Genomic DNA, 17,564 nt, shown 5'->3' with positions numbered 1-17,564 from the left:
AAGAAGTTCTAGTCACTAATTACAAATGTTGTAGTTGGTACTCTGTTGGTTCTCTCTACATATCTGACAGTGTAGTAGTTCATCTGAGAGGATCTGCAGATCCAGCATAATGGGATAATAGTTTCGGACAGGAAGTACAGGAAGGACTAGCATTTATAACAAAAGCAAAAACAAAATTAACCCTAAATATGGCCAGCAGCGTTCCTAGGAATTCCCAAATGAATCCTCTTCCTAGCAGACACTCGATTTAAGCCTCAGCAGCAGCTTTCCGACCTTGGAGTCAATGGAGGATAGAGGAATTGCCAGAAGATTAGGAAAAACATCAGAACTTGCAAAAAAACTAGGATAATGGCACATGCTGCCCACAGAGGCTGGGAAACTGCCAGGGCTGGAGACAGGCTTGGTACTTTGACTTTGTGGCTATCAGTCAGGGGTTGCTTATTTGAAAATGGAATCAAAGACACAGCATGGTAGGCAGATGGCCTAGACCCAGTAGAGGTCTCTTCTGCTCTATGTTAGTATGTGCGAAAGGTTCAAGGGTTCCAGGTTCCTTACGACCTTGTTCATGCCCACAAGGCAAGGAGTTTCCTACTAGTGAAACAATGTGTTTGGAATCATGCATCGTGGAAGGGTTTGGGACTGGGCTACGGTGTTCTTTGATGCAAAACAGAAGTCAGACTTACGCTAGTGTTAGTCTTATCACTTCCACCAGAAGAAATACTCCATCGTTTTATAACCTGAACATACACAAAAGAGAAACATTTCTTTCGTTGTTACTTTAACATCTGATATCGGCAGTTTGCCCTCTTGGGGCAAACTGAAGGTGGGACTTAACTTCCAGCCAGATCCATGACGGTAAGTGGCAGAAAAAGAGTTAAGAAAGCCTTTCTTTTTCTTTCTTTTTTTTCTTTTTCCCTTTTTTTCCTGCCTTGAATGTTGCTAAACCAATACCCACTAATGACTTCCCAGTACTGATCTTTGCGAGCTCCCCTTCCTGGATTACATCCAAGAAAAGATTATAACTTGAAAAGGAATCAGTCAATATTGAAAGGCCACCTTCACAGCTTCCTTCCAGCAGTTCAAAGCTCTTTAATGATGACAGTAGCAACTTTAATTCTAGATAGATTCGGATGCTTCTCTGAAATGCCCAAGACATCTCCATCTATAACACTCTCCTGGAAACATACCACAAATGAGCATTAACATGGTACTTAGGCACTTCTGATTTTACACTTGTGTCATAGCAAAATAAAAGAAAAAAAGAGATGAAACTCAGTGAAACACACTGGGATTCTGGACCAACATATACTTCTTTGAGCTGAACTGCTTTGCTAGATTCGCTGTTCCTTTCATTCTGCAACACTGGTCAGCCCACAACAACATCTCGCTATGCACAGTAAAAGTAGGGTCTGCTGGGACCACAGCTCTAGGGCACAACACAGCTATGCTGGGAGATCTGAATGGGGACCAAAGGCTCCACTAGGGCACTGCTTCCACTGAGGACCCAGCTAAACCCCTTACTCAATCACACTCCAAACTCTGGTCTTGTCTCTAAGAGAGTCCTATCAAAATAGGCCCTGAAAGTGCCTCCTTGGATACGCTGCAGGAGAATCTGCACTGGATCTGACTTTGCTTGCAGAAAGATAGAGTGTTAAAAATAGCGGCACCCTGTTCTTCTCAGTGAGGGCAGGCACAGTCCAAATTTCATTTTGTCCTGCCATCCTGACTCTGTTGCTTGATTTTTCCCTTCTGCTGGAGTAGATACAATTCCTCGCAAGCTTTTGGCACTTGCCCAGCAGGCATAACAGGCTGAGATATCACAAAGGTGCCATCAGTCTGCCCTTCCTTATTTGTGTTATTCACATCACTGACTGCACAGGCCCTTGGCATCTGTATCTAGTACCAGATCTGTGCCCTTCTGAAAGGTTGCAAGGTCTTTCCCTCAGTTTGCCACCCTCAAAACCTCTTCCTGCCCTGGAAAACTTCTCCTGCCCAGGAAAGTCACACAGACAGTGAACAGCTACCACAAACATTGTCACTCTACTTTAACCAGCATTCAGTCCTCAGGAAGTGCTGCCGCCACCACACCTTAAATCCCATTGCTGTGACTTCCTAAATAGCTAATACCCCGCATTGCCACCTTGGTCTCTAATTCAGCTCTTGCAGGTGGGATAGGAAATGGCCATTATCCTCACCTTCTGCCCTCTTTCATCTCACCTAGATTTTTTCAAGGTTGATGTGATTTCCAGTTCCTAGCTATGAATGGATGGACTCAGCACTCAGAGAAGACCTCAAAAGGGATGTAAAGAATAGACACTGACATGAGGAACAGACATAGACAAAGAGAAAGCAGACTCTGTTCACCATGAACCAACATGAGGATAGATATTCTCCTTCTGGGCTGCTGGCCACTCTGTAGATGAGCTACTGGTACCTCTGTGACTCTCCATGTCCTGTGCGGTGCACACGTGCTTGTTGCAATATGCATGGACTGAAAGTCAGGAAGTTTGGTGACGGCTCCTAAGCCTGCCTGCTTCTCAGTCCAGCCCTATGATCCTGAATGGCATTAGATGGCTCTAGGAGGTGGTGGTTCTGGAGATGTGTGACTAACCTTGCTGTCCGTTGTTGGAGACTCCTTCTCCTTCTCTGCATGCTGCAGTTTTCTGTTCAGGTCTTGGAACATGTCTTGGTGACGTTTTCTTGTGTGCATGATTTTCTGAAGCAAACACAAGGGCCACAGGTTAGCAATCGCTTTCCAGCTGCACAGAATTAGCATATCCTCCTCCTCAAAAAAAAAAAAATTACTTATTTTCTTACAACCTAACTCTGTCTCTCTGCATGTACAGCCTACCTAAATCAGCGTCAAAGGTCACTGAGAACACAACATAACACTTCCTTGAGTTTCAGGATGAGATGGCGGAAGAAAGTGGGACAAGTCTGATTGTTGACCTTACGGTTCCTCCAAACCTGCAGTTGCCAACTGTAATATTTGTGCTTGACTTACAATGGTCTACCACCTTGACCCTAGAAGCTTTGCTGACTTTCCATAAATGACACTTGACCCCATGCTTACTCTCTTCTCAATTTGTCTCCCTTACAAATGTGTTCAGAGCTTACCTGGGCATGCAGAATTTAGGGACAAGAAGTTCCATCAGAAACTATTCTGCAGACTATCTCACAAAACTATCACAATTTCCTTTTCTTGCATTTTGGCCCTTCTACATTTCACTTCTACCCTTTACTGCCCAGAAGGAGAGGCAGGACCAATTTTTGTAAGGACTTCCCTTTGCATGTAAGAGCATGGTGAAGACAATTTTCATGTACTCTACCAAGTGTTACATAACTGGAGAAGGTAGCTCTGATGTTTTGGGAGCAACACAAAATATCCGCTTAGATGTACTGAGCGCCTCAGTTTCAGACCAAGCTCACAGCCCTGACTTTCGAAGATAGACTAGTGACCCTAGCATTAAGGTAACTCCTCAGGTGTGAAGACAGTTATTCCTCCATGTGTACAGGGTAGACAGATACTTCTTTCTCTTGAGCAGATTTTGTGAGGTTCATCACTGGCTGTGAGGCACTAGGGCTGATGATGGGTTGTGACGGTGGGGACACATTAGCAGCCTTTTATTTTTTAAGTAACAGAGTTTGGGTACAAAAGACAAGATATTTTAGCCCACCAAGCAAATGATGGACTGTGCTTCCCACGGAGGAATGTGGTACAGCTACCTGTAGTACTCTATCAGCTCGTAAGCATTTTGCTAACAGAGGAAACTGTTTACAGGCCTTGTGTAAACTCACTTAGGTCAAATGTTTATAGGGCAGCTACTGCTCAACCAATTAAGCAAGAAGCAATATAAATCACCCATTTATTTAGTGCACAGGGCAGGCCTTACTAGGCAGCCAGCACAACTCTTACCACCCACCATTTCAAACCCTTGAAGTAGCTCTTTGGCAAAGGCAGCATTCCTGCCAAGGGGTTAGAAAAGAAAGGAATATTCCTCTTTCTCACCCTGCCCCTTAAAAAACACACTCAAAAAAGAAAGCACTCACCTCAAAATCTAGCTCTGCATACCGGGATTTCCGCCTCTGGGGATTCAGAAGAAAAATAGAGATGGTTGAATATTAGTGATGCTGGTGGCTAGGCGCAGATTGAACTGCACAGTAGATACAACAGGAAAGGCCTCTCTCCCTTTCCTTCTTTTTGTATCTTTAATGTGTTTCTCTGGCTCTTCACGATGGAAAGGACCAGCCAGTTAGAGGGATCTCTGGTGTTACCCACTGAGTGAAGCTGGAGATGGCTATTACTGACGAAAAACACTGGGCCCCAGGGAGGGCTGGGCATGGCCATGGCCATGGCCATGGGCACTTGCCAGCATGGGAGTTTGTCTGATTCAAGCCCTATCTTAGTTATGAGTTTGCAGGTGATTCACGGAATGGGAAGCAAACAGCAGCGACACAGAGCGGCTCAGCCAACTATTCTACTTAAACTTTTGAGCAGCAGGCAGCAAAGTCTGAACAGCAGTGGCTGAGAACTACTTTCTGACAAAGGGTAAAAAAAAAAAAGGCCAGATGCTGAGGAAGTGCAAAAACTAATAGAGACATAAGTGTAAGATCTATGGACTTGGAAGAACTGCTAGTATACGTAATAAGTTATTGTAAGTCAGAAGAAGAGGGCTATATTTATGCAAAACCTCTGACATCCCTTTGACACTAAGAGAGTTGTGGGGCATGCCTTAAGGACATTTTAGACCCATGATCATTAGGATTTGTATCTCACTTATATTGTGACTAAAATTATCAAAACGGAAAACAGGGGCAGAAGATGGAAGGAGAGGAGGTAATGCAAACCATGCATTAAAATCAACAGATGTTTGACAAGCTAAAATATGTATTTGGCTTTGCATTGACTGTAGGGCTAAAGAGAGTTCACCAAGCAATGGAATATGGCTGTGGAAGTCATGAAAGATTTTAACCATGAAATTACAAAATCATATCACCTGCCATGGTTTCCTCATGGTATTATAATATTGGCACTACAGAGTGGCCTGCATTTGGCCTAAGGCTCTTCCCATATCTGATGTGACCAGTGCTGATGGCAGAATATCATCCAAGGCTGAGAAGAAGGCAGTAACTCACATGCTTACCTCCAACGAGCTCATGGAGAGGGTGGAGACGGTCTCACTTTTGGACACCACACCCGAGTTCCCTGAGTCACCTGTGTCACACAGGCTGTTGGGAATCTGTGCCTCATTGGAGATATTCTGTGGAGGCAGCTGCTGCTGCTGTTGTATCATGGGGGAACCTTGCACCTCACTGCATGTCATGGTTATGGGCTCCCGTGGAGGACTCTTGACAACAAAGCCTGGGTCAGTTGCCATACTCAGGTGGATGAGTCGTGTCTGGGGCATTTGGTCAATATTGATGCTGTATTTGCTCTCATCCTTGGGTGGTTTGGCCCGTAAAGTGGATGTGTTGGTAGGCAGAATGACGTAGCTGGTGTCCAGTGTTTGCTCTTGTGCCCGGGAGAGTTCTGAGTCCAACTTCTTGAAGATGTCCCCATCACAGATGTAGATAGACTTGGGTGGCTGATTTTTGTCCTTCTTCAAGGTCAGTGTGTGATTGCTGAATTCATTCAGGTTGATGGCCCCCAGGTAGTGAGGTGAGCCCTGAAGATGCATCTTGGAGACATTGGCTGGAAGACTGTTAAAGTTTGATGACCCCTTCTGGTGATTCAGTTTCAATTTTTCTTCATCCTGAAGTGATGGGCGCTTCAGTGTTCCTGTGATGGTTGAGGTCCTGCAGGTGGTGATGTCTTTATTCAGCACTAGGGGGACAGAAAGTATCCTTAGCACCTCATCTAAACTTTTATTAACACATCAATACACCCACCACAGTCACACCATGCTAGCATGTTTCCTCAGCCCTCTCAGATAGAGGTAACGGTAGCAGAACAGTATCTTATACTGGATTTTTAATCCAGGTTGCTGAAGGGAAAGCTAAAGCTAGGGAGGTAACAACTTTTCCATTTTGAGAGAATTCTTAGTGCTTCAGATTTCTCATCCCAAATCACGACTAAAACAGGCCAAGTTAGGAAACCTGACTAACTGATATCATCACACTGGTAATAGCATCTTGAAAAGCAAATACATATATATGTATGCATGTATATATTTAGTATGCATAATGTATATATACATAAGATTGGCCTAAAAATGATGAGTAGAATTTTTAAAATAAAAGGATACTCTCATGTCAAAAATGATTTTGATTCAGAAACGCAACATTAACAACAATTCCAAAATGCCAATGCTTTTTTTTTTTTTATTTTTTTTTCTCCTTTTAATTCACTGAACTGCTTCAGGTTGATTTGTTCCCAGAAAGAGTTTCAGGGTCAACGAATTGGTATTTCAAGATTTCAAGACAAAGGCATATTCTATTACAAATTGCTAACTAGCTCTCCTGAAAGCTTACATTCCAGTAATCATGCTAAGCCTTTGTGAGAGTTATTTACTGTTTCTCAATTTACCTTGAGACAAAAAAAGGAGTTCCATGAACATTCCTTAATAGCAGAAGAAAACCTTAATCTGAGGACGGGGTGAACATGCCAACTAGGAGGAATATACAGGACGCACAGACACTCATTCCCACACAGTACTGTCCACAGCAAAACATGTTCCCTTTCTAGCTATAAGAATCTATTGTTCAGTTAATTTCTGATTGCAGCAAAGACCTTACAGGACTGATGACATCAGCCTTGATGTCTCCAGGGAATAGAAATCCCAGAACAGATTCTGGGACAGGGGGAAAGCGATATGGGACCAAATGCTACTTACCCAGCATTCAGCATAGGAGAAATAAATGCATCTTCCCCTTTCTCCCTCCTCAGGAAAAAAAAAAAAAGGTTCTTTTTACTTATTTTTTCCCAATGAAGCATGAGGGTAACCTGACATTATTCAGCTGCTCCATCTGTGACAGAGGCAGCACGTGCCACAGGTATCCCATTGGACTGAGGCCACTGCTGTTTTCCTGCCAACTCACACCGGGACGAATGGGTCGTGGAAGAACAAAGGCCCCGTCAAACATTAATAGAGCTGGCAAGGCAAAATTACAGGGAGACTAAATGAAATAAAAAATATTTTAAAAAGCTTTGAAACCTAAACATGCTGGGTGCAACTATGACAGCTACAATTATCTTGACGTTGCTAGAGGACGTGTCAGGATAAATTAGAGCACTACAGTGTATTCCTACCATACACTGCAGAGAGACGTTAGTGAACTCTAACCCTTAGCTTGGTATTGTCAGTAAGGTTTATTGATTCACCTCTTCTCCATGCTCACATCAGCTGCATGAAGTAGGTTTGGAGGTGTGGTAATCCTAGCAGTCTCCAAACATGGAGCAGAGTGAGCTTCCACCAAGTTGTAGACATGCTTTCAATATTGTGCTATGGACCAAATTCTACCAGGGAATTCAAGTGAAAAGGTTATGAGTGGTATCAGGCGCATCTCCAATCTGTCATAACATCAGATCTGGTGTTTCCAGGAGAAATCATGGCCAGAAACCAATAGACGGATTTATATATTTTATTAAACAAAAAAGCAAAATGCATAGGAATTCCCTTGCTGCACCATATAGAATGGTCTCCAAAATAGTGTTGATTATTAATAACCTGGCTTGAAGTGACAGCACTTTATCAAAGAGGGTTTATCTCTTCAGGCAAACATCAAAAAATTAAATAAATTGTATAGTTGTATGCTGGCAAAGGAAATGAGGCCTAGGCTGTTAGCAAGGTGCTGATCCAGGGTCTTCTGCCCTGAAGGCATGGCAAATCAGTCAGCTCCTTCCTTTCCTCTGGGAAGCTTGATTTGGGAGCAAGAAACTCAGTAGCAGATCCAGAAAGGCTCCTGCACTGCAGGAGTCTGAGGTCTGCCTTGGTTTTCAGGGCTTGTGCTCACCGGCACCACAGACTGGACTGCTGTGTGTATAGCTGGCTTTGTCCCCCAGTAAGCAGCCTGGATGTATGTTTGCTGAGCATGTGTTCAAGTCAGACCTGGTCTCATGTGCATGTCGTTCACACACAATTTTTTGGAACTGAGGTCTTCAGTGTCAAAAAGGAAGCAGAAAGACAAATGAGAAGAGGAAGACAGCTAGAAATACAATTAGAGAGTGTGAGACAGAAACAGAGAGAAAAAAATTGAGAGACCTGGAAAAGAGATAAATGGACAGAAAGAGACCATGAAATAAGAGATCACATGGATAAGTGAGACAAATATACTGTGATTGTGATAGGCATAGAGAGAGGGAGCGAGGCAGAGAGAAAGACATAGATAGATATTAGATAGATAAATGATAGTGACAGTGATAGACAATACACAGAAACACAGTGACAGAGATAAATGTTGATAGAGATAGAAACACATAAATAACAGCTACAGTAGGACAGACGTCTGAGGACAGAGATAAATAAGTGATTGCTAGATAGGGAGAAACAGATAAATTATAGATAAATACATTAGAAGCATATAAATAAATGATAGATTAGATGAAGAAAAAGATAAATGAAAGGGATAGGCAGATAGATGTATATAAAAAGAGAGACAAAGAGAAAGGGAGGGAGGGAGAAAGAGAGAGAGAGAAAAAGAGAAGGAGAAAAAAGAAAAATGAAAAAAGAAAGAGAAGAAAGAAAGGAAGGAAGAAAGAAAGAAAGAAAGAAAGAGGAAGATAGAGGGGAAAAAAAAACCTTTCACATCATACTAACTACACACAAAATATGTCCTGTCCTTAGTTAGGGAAGATCCTGGTTTGGAAGATGTGAATTTTATGCAAGTGCCAAGCAAGCTGGAATTACTCTTGCTTGGGAAAGGAGAGCAGTCTGAGAGGATAAAAGTAAGCCTAAATATCTACAAAGGGTAAGATTAATATCAGCCAAGTGGTCAAGCGTGCCAGGACCAGGACAGGATGAAACCTGCAAAGACGAACAGGTAGCAAAGCGGACTCTAGACAGCACAAACACCTGCAAGGGCATGGGAGGGAGCAAAGACAGTTCTTAGGGAAAGGGACTGTCAGCCCATGCAGATCTTCAGGATCAAAATGAATGATGTGTGTGATACAACACACAGGAGAAAGGTGCAGGCAAAGGAGAGACCTGAGCCATGTCCATAGGTACAGACACTTTATAATTGCACCTGACTTATCTAAGGGGTCAGGAGGACAATTATCCTTTCCGGAATGGGGAAAAGGTCCTCAAGATTCCAGACCTTCTCCAAGACACCTCTCTTGAGCACAGAGCTTTCTGAGGTTGGCCTTGGAAAGTAGCAGTTAAAGCAAAGAAGGATCTCAGCAGGAAGAGATGAAGGAGATCTCTTATTCCTGGATATCCTTCTCTGCCACCATGTGACTTGGGCCACAGATAAGAAATCATATCTTTAAGGCAAGGCTTAATCTTAGCTGAAAAGCCAAGAAAGCTATGGGGAAAGATAATAAGCAAAGCACAGGGCAGAATTAGGAGGGTTGCTTTCTTTTGCGCAAGGCTGAGACTAAGAGCAGCCCACACAAGTACACGCAAGCCACTAAGACACACACAAATCAAACAGAAAGGAAAAAAATGGCCTAGTTCAATCCCCAAACCAGGTCACTTCTTGATTCTCACCTGTAATGTGCTCACCTGATCTACAAGCCATATCCACATCCTTCTCAAAATCGGTCTGAAAGACAGAGAACACAGAGGACGTGGTCAAAAGGAGGTGACAGGGAAAAGAAAACCACCCGGAATGCAAAAAATGCTTTAACTCACGAGCCAGGAACAAAAGAGTGGAGCAGAGAAATTTGTCTTGGGCTTTGAAACATGGCAAACAAAGCTGTAACACTGCTTTGCAGTTGGATTCATCTGCTCATATTTAATCTAAGTGGATTTTCCATCAGCTAAATAGATCTAAAACTGTCTCGGAGAGCCCTCTACTCTCTATACCTCCTGTGTTTTCTTGTCATTAATTACCAAGGCATATGAAGTGCAAACATGTCTCTGCTTCCGAAACTCTTACCATATAAAACCAATAGTCTCTGTAGGAACAGAGGCTGAATAACTTTTTCAAATCCTCTGTGTAGCCAAATGAAAGTCCTCCCTTCTCCCAGTACAAGTTAATGCTTTTCCTAACGATCTCAGCAGATAACATTTCAAAGAACTGGATATAATGAATCACAATGGGTCATGAGTTTTCATGGAGTGATGGAAAGGCCACAGGCTAACAAAAAGTAGGAGAGTATACTGATTATTTCTGGTATCATTCTGGAATAAAGGCATTTAATATAACTGTATTAACATGATTAAATACATTCCAATGCCACATCAGCTCAGAGTGTGTTAAAAACCACCCCTCTGTGATAAACTGTTCAAAATCAGCAGGGCAAGTGGGCTAAGACAGAAAAATATAATCACACTTGCATGATAGGAGCTCCAGAATAATGTAACAGAATAGCCCGTACTGATCCTACTGACAAATAAACAAAGGGCAACTGTATATTTAATACCAGTTAACAAGTTTGGGTAGAAAAGTTTTGCTCAGGTAAACTTCTTTCCATTCATTGATAAGATTTTGAGATTACTGAAAAAGGTACATGCAAAAATGCAGTCCTGCAAAGCCTTTGATTTCTTTGGCTACAGCACAGCACAGTCACTATAAAATAACATTGTATCTCTCCAAAAATATCAGTGAGGAACTGTCATTTGTGTTTGGGTATTTTGTTTGTTTGTTTGTTTTTTGCTTGGATGTGAAGAAAATGATTGTAAGCTGTCTGATTTTCAACACTTCCATCAACTTCCAAAAGCAAATGCAATTTCATAGATAAAAACTTGTAGCTGACAGAGTTTTTCTAAGTGGCAAATAATGAGTGAAAACACATGTGAGTTGTACACAGAGGGATAAAATCTGAGATTTCAGTATGTAGTGCTTGGGATGGCGACAATAGAATAACAAATGCAGGGTCCACATTTTTAAGGGATGCTGAGAGGCTGAAGGGTATGTGGGAAAGAGTTACAGAGATAATTTGAGGGCAAATGTTTTACAAAGGGAGAATAAAAGAGCTCAGTATGTTAACTTACTGAAAGGAAGACTGAGACTGGATATGATTTTGGTGTCTGTTACTGAAAGAGTAAAAGTACTTGGCATACAAGTACTATTAAGTATACAAGTACTTTTAAATATAAAAAGGCATAGCAAGAACTGAAGTATGAAAATGTGAAGCCTATACATTTACATTAGAAATGATGCACCTGGTTTTAACAAATACCTGAGATGTGGAAGAACTGCATATCCCCCGATGTCTTGACTTAAAGACTGCACTTTTTGAAATGAGAACTTTCACCCAAGCACAAGCTACTTAACTTAGCACAGGAGTGACCGGAAGAAATGCATTGGGTTGCAATGTAGGTGGGGTCTAAGTAGATGAACTAATAATGTCTTCTGGTATTAAACTCTATGAATACATCAATATGAATAAGCCTGTCACATCTCTGAACCTGGCAAACAGCACTGTGCAGAAGGGCAGAGGAAAATCCTGACTGGTCTGCTTTGAAACTTGTCCAGATCTTGTCCAGAAGTCTCTACCACAACCTCAGAAATTGAATGATTGTTACAGCATCTCCATCACGACAGTGCAGCAGATGCAAGACTATTCCCCAACGCTTATTCTTCAACTGCCTTATCTACTCTGTTTGTAAAGGACCTACATACAGGACCCAATCTACAATACTTAAACTATATTCCCAGTGAAGCAACGTAAAGTTAACATCTCTGCTTCAGAGATAAAAAGTCTCCTTGAGAGAGTATCTTTGTAATAATGACAATGACCCAACTCACAGTGATTACTCAGTATTAAACTATGGCCTCCTTGCTGCAGCTAGGACAAGTAAGCATGCTGGGATAAAACAGTCTGGGAAATAGTGAGAGAGAGCAGGTATATTCTGGCTTTGTTGTTTTTCTGGGAAAGAAAGGATCTGACCAGCCTTAACATAAAGATGTTTGCAAAACCCAGTGCATGAATTTGAGCCCCTGAATGCTATAATGAAAAGAAACAGGACTTGTGGATGAATGAAAGAGCCTAAGCCAAGTGCCACATTTGTTCAAGCACGGAATTAAAGGAAAAATGAGTGATAAGTGCAAAATGTAGGACAGACAGAGCCTTCTGTTTATCAGTTACTGGTTAAAAATGCCCCAGGTCCCTTAATAGAAGATTAGACGGCAATTTTCCCTACCATTAGCTGAGCATGTCCATTCTGAAATGACCCCCCTGAGTCTCCATTGCCCTCTTCTTGACGATCCACTACGCGGCACTTCACAGCATCTTGGACCTGTGGAAGCAAATGGATTTGCAAAAGTCAGTGTCAGAAAGAAATACCATGTAAAGCCCAACCATATGAAATGCTGCTGAGGTGAAAACATTATAGTTCTTGGTAGCTTAGAGCAAGAGAAGTTCCTACTTCAGTAGTACTCTGATATTTATTTCAAATGGTTCAGAAGTTAACGTCTTTCGCATACTAACTTAAAGGTTTTACAGGTGTCCTGTGTCACATTGCTTGTTTCTTCTATTAGTTTGATTTATACAGTCAAGAAGAAAAATATCTTCTATTCTGCAGCTTGCAATACTTTTACGACACAAGCTATTGCGCAAATCCTTATATTGGGGCCTAGTATATCTGACCATGATCCTACACTGACTTTATTATATACCTGATCCAAAACTCAATGGAATCAATGTAGAAATTTGTGTGATTGCAATAGGAGTTAAACGCAGCCCCAAAATCATAATGCAATTAGTTAAAGGAGTTTCAGCCAAGCCAGTGCTGTAATTCCATTGACTTCATTGATCTGACATAAGGAATTAATCTGTCTTACTTCATTTAAAGAAGGAAGATAAAATGAGTATTGGGGGAAAAAAAAAGCTTCCTGTCTTTGTTATTAATAGCCTAGCCACTCATTAAGATGAAAGGAATAAAAGAAACATAAAAGATAATCATTTTCTTCTCTGACAGAATTTACCACTTTAAATATCCACAGGGAGGCTGGAGAGAATTTATTCAATTTCCTGGCTGGTTTATAGCTAGCTTTACGTTCTAGTTCTAATTTTTTGGATACCAGTGCCAACTTACAACCATTCTATAAACTTTTGCAGTACCAGTTGTCCTTCTCAAAATCAATAAAAAATCTCTTTTTTCCTAATATTCCATTTTCAATGGGATGTAAAACTTCTGGAAATAGTAATTCTTCTGTTAAACAAGCAAAACATAACACGCTAGCTGGAAGACAAGCAGAACTAAAATTATTCCCAGAATTCCATGGTATAGTACGCACAGTATGACAACCATTGACTTACCCAACCATCCATCCCTCCCTCTCTCTCTTCCCTCTCTCTCTTCTCTGGCTGATAATGTCATAGTCATATCTGTGGTCACTGTCTATGTACAGGTGAAAGCTCATAACTCACAGGATTAGAGAAGTCAACTGGCTGACTGCACATTTTTCAGATGCTTACTATGAGAGGTATGTTGCTTATACATAAAAAACCCACTCATTGTGCCCACCTCCCGCCTGAGGATGCAATGGACCATCACGATGACAAAGCCTTCCAGTGAGTCAAAGACAGCGAAAAGGATCTGGAAGAGTGCCGACCGCCGATCTGTGATTGCCAGAACTGCGGACATCCAAGTCAGTGCCAGGAGAGGTAGGACCACGCATGAGCTCCAAAGGGATGCCCTGTTAAAGGAGAGGAAAAGAGAATTCAGCTCTATTTTAGCCTCATCCACTTCCATGTGAGATGTTAATTCGGCCTCCTGATCCCATGGGGCTTCAGAAGACCTCTCCTCAGCAAACATACGCTTGTGCTAGATGTCTTCTGAGCCCCTCTCACAGGGAAGCAGGAGAATGCTTTGCACACTCACGCTACCAAAGCAGGTGACGCACATTTCTAAGGGAGGCACTACTGCCTAGTGGTGCAATCACAAGTAAAACTCAAGGTGGTGATGAAGGAGGCAGATACCTCACTTTCCCCTTCATACCCTTCAAACTCTGTCACTACTTCACAACTGTGGCATTTCCCAAGGAGAGGAGACAAAATACAATCACTGTAGGTTGCCAAAGGGAAGTGGAACAGCTGCAGCAGAGGCTGGTTTGTCATGTTGGTTGTCTGTACTCAGGTTACAGACACTAGGACTTCCACAGCACGTGGAAGACACTATCAGGTGGGAACACGTTTCATGGTTTCAAATAAAACAGATGAGCATAGAGCTTATGTGGAGACTATCTCCCCTTCCTGTTGCAAACCCCTTATAGCAGATGCTCCCTACAAGACCACATCAGTGGTCAAGGGAGCTGATACCTGACTCAGATCATCTGGGAGCAGAAAATTTCTGCTTTCTCCTGTGATCTTCCTAGCTGAATGCTTTGAGAACTTGCAGTTGTTTTTGCCTTCAGCAATATCGATGTAAATAAATGTATTCTTGGGGAGGGGCATGCTTGTTAGAAACCCTTTAAGATTGAAACCGCTTCTTAATCCATAAGGTAGAAAATTGGACGAAATAACCTTCTGCAATGAAAGTACCATCACATGAACCTCCAAGTTTTTTCTATGCGTAATGACTCTAGAAATGTGAAAGAAGATCTGTTTCCATTCAGTCATTCAGCTCTCCGACTGAAAGGGTCTCAAGCGATTTTAACTGCTTGTTATGGACATTTTAGGAAGATGACCTAACCTGAGCTATCAATTGTCCTATATGTCTGGGTACTCTGGCACCTAAGAATACCAGGGAATTTCTCTGTGGGGATGCATCTAACAAATAAGAGTAGATTCATGCCCAGACTGAATAACAAACTGAGATTCAAGTTTTTCTGCATAGAAAACCTCGACCTATATACCAATAAACACATACAGGCAACACAGTAAATTACAGGACAGATATCATGACACACATTTTACAATACTCACATGGGACTTGATTACCACTGCATGTTATACGATCAAGTTTTTAATAATCTTTACTTGTCGGTTATCCAGGTACGACCCTCACAGACCTCAGTGAGAGATTTACCTGAACAAAGCTGGATTAAAGAATAGGTATGGACATCAGGTTTTAACACCCTGACTTCAGTTAATAGTTTTTCAAGGACTGTTGCACGTCAGTTGTTCTGTAATGATCATATACTGAAATGATGGGCTACTTGTGTAGTCATAGGGATACTTTTACTGCAAATATTTCTGCAAGTAGTCCAGACTCAGATGTGTTCCTCAGTGGTATACTTAAGCAATGTAATTTACCTAAAGGAATAGGTAAATGACATTTACTTTTCTAAGTACTTTTCTAACTAAATCAAGTATTAAGAGTTTTCCATGTAAGGTACAGGCTATGACATAATCTACATATCTAGTATTTTCCTACAGGGTAATATAATGAAAGCTCTTTTATGTTCAATAAGAAGTATAATTTTAAAGCATTGCTTGAAAGAAAGAAAGAAGGAGAGAGAGAGAGAAAGAAAAGAAGCAGCCAAAGACAACCCTCAACCAAACAACCAACCCCTAAACAAATGTTTGTGTTCCAGTTCTCCCCCAGCCCCTCAAATCTATCTCATCATGCTGAAGTAAGTGAAATCTCACATTGCTATCATTTGCAGTGGTACATTCATAAAACTGGCCGAGGAGTAAGTGCAGAGAAAACAAAATCAGGGAGGCAGAAAAGCAAATGGAAAGATGAGGTTTCCGTCACAACATGCCATTCTAGGCGTGTCTTCCATGCAAGGATCAGCAAACACAACATGCCTGTTTTATGGGTTGGTAAAGGAAGTCACTCCAGGAGCAACCTGCAGCATTGCCTGCTTGAAACAGGGAAAGTAAGCAGAGGCTACTAGAGCAGCCCCTATCAGACAAGTCTGTTCCCTGGAACTATCTGGTCTCCCAGCATACTCTTAACAAATACCGCTGTGTGCGTTACTGCCACCAACATGAAAACATGAAATCTGAAAATCACATCTGAGAATGGATTTGACCCCTAACTAAAGGTCTGGACTAAATTTGGACTGGATTTTCCATTTTTGAACCAAAACTGTGACATCAAACTGACAATCACTTCAATTTAGATCCAAGATTTACATGTGGATTTGGAATTCAATGTTCTACCTAGAATTCAACCCACTGTCTTCAAAATCTGCTCCAGCAAATTATGCAGATGTACTGCTTTAATGAGGAACTGCCTGAGTCTGAATTTGCTCTCCTCAATGCAGATGCAATTTTCTCTAACTACACTGGAATCCCATCAGAGCTTCTGTAGTTCTTATCCTGGACTCAGTGAGTCCCTTCTAGCCCCATGTTCTACATGTCTCCACAGAGACAAACTGTTTAACTTTCTTCAGCAATAAGACATCTTGGTCGACTTCACTGCAGATCCCACAATAAGCAACCTTAATAGCAGTACTCCTCTCACCACACTCCTACCTTAGATGATGAAAATAGCATTATGTCAGATATTTGAGTGCTGTAAATTAGAATTTTCTCAACTGAGATGTGCTGACTTACACCAGCTATGAGTACGGTCTGACTTTCTGATCTCTTTGTGATTCATGTTACAGGTGCTGAATACTCAACAGTATTCATCCCTTACAAGCGTTATGGAAATGTTGCTTGACATTTAATGTATAATCTTTATTCTCAGGCGGCAGATGGCAACAGGTCATAGGACTATAACTTACTCTAATTTCAGTTTCACAGCTCAGCTTCTGAAAGATTAAATGCAAAAAAAAAAAAGTTCCATTAAAAAAAAAATCATAATAAGACTGAAATTTCAGAAGAGAACTCAGAGGAAGATAAGTGGGTTTCCTGTGACATTGCCCTTAATTCCACCTGCTGTGAGTTGAATTCATAGCAGAACTCGTACTTCTGCCACCTTTTGGTCTGTCCCTTTTTCAAGAGGTACTTTGCATCCTTAAAAGGCTGCAGAATAACTTTCAGGACCTAAGTAATATCAAAGTGTTATGGAGCTATGCGACATGGAATGATGATTTGTTACCCAATGACATTGTGATTTACTTAATAATTCTTCATTAGGGATGGTCTGTGATCAATGAACCCAGGATTTCTATTGTTTGAGACAAAGGACTAATGCCTTCAGCTGGCAGATGAAGTAGGCATTTTTCCTCTTATTTGTTCCATACATCACAGCGCTCATTATGAATGACAGTAATGCTATAAAGGGAAGACCATTATGCTGCACTGTTGAAGCATGATGCTGGTTTATTATGTGATGACCATGATAGGATAATGTTATTCAGCAGTTCAGTTGTCATGTCATGTTGCTCCTCCCCACCACCCCATGCTCCTGCTGCTTCACAGAGAACTGGCATTACCTTGGGATATGGCAGTGCCGCATCACAACGCAACCATGCATTGTTACAATGCCATGTGACAGCATGGAAACACAGTAACATTGCCCATAGCTTTATCTAGTGTGACAAAAATTTAACCTCAAGATGAGAGCATTTAAGAGACCCAGCTCGGGAAGCAAACAAATCATGGTCTTTGGTCAGAA

General features: G+C 41.6%; 1 protein-coding gene across 8 annotated transcripts in view; it reads right to left on the bottom strand.

The window, feature by feature from the left end:
• The window catches only part of ADGRB1 (adhesion G protein-coupled receptor B1), a 281,945-nt gene that overhangs the window by 12,296 nt on the left and 252,085 nt on the right, over positions 1-17,564 (bottom strand). For 6 of the 8 annotated variants that reach the window (XM_068933496.1, XM_068933498.1, XM_068933502.1 and 3 more), the window contains 6 exons: positions 13,575-13,746; positions 12,249-12,344; positions 9,648-9,702; positions 5,145-5,824; positions 4,051-4,086; positions 2,612-2,716 (listed from right to left, as the gene is read on the bottom strand). In XM_068933496.1, the coding sequence (XP_068789597.1) occupies positions 2,612-2,716; positions 4,051-4,086; positions 5,145-5,824; positions 9,648-9,702; positions 12,249-12,344; positions 13,575-13,746 (1,144 nt within the window). The remainder of the gene's footprint in view (positions 1-2,611; positions 2,717-4,050; positions 4,087-5,144; positions 5,825-9,647; positions 9,703-12,248; positions 12,345-13,574; positions 13,747-17,564) is intronic. The other 2 variants (XM_068933499.1, XM_068933501.1) reach the window with 1 other exon arrangement.

This window comes from Struthio camelus, chromosome 2, assembly GCF_040807025.1.
Source record: "Struthio camelus isolate bStrCam1 chromosome 2, bStrCam1.hap1, whole genome shotgun sequence".
Lineage (NCBI taxonomy): Eukaryota > Metazoa > Chordata > Aves > Struthioniformes > Struthionidae > Struthio > Struthio camelus.
This window is presented reverse-complemented; position numbering and strand designations above follow the sequence as displayed.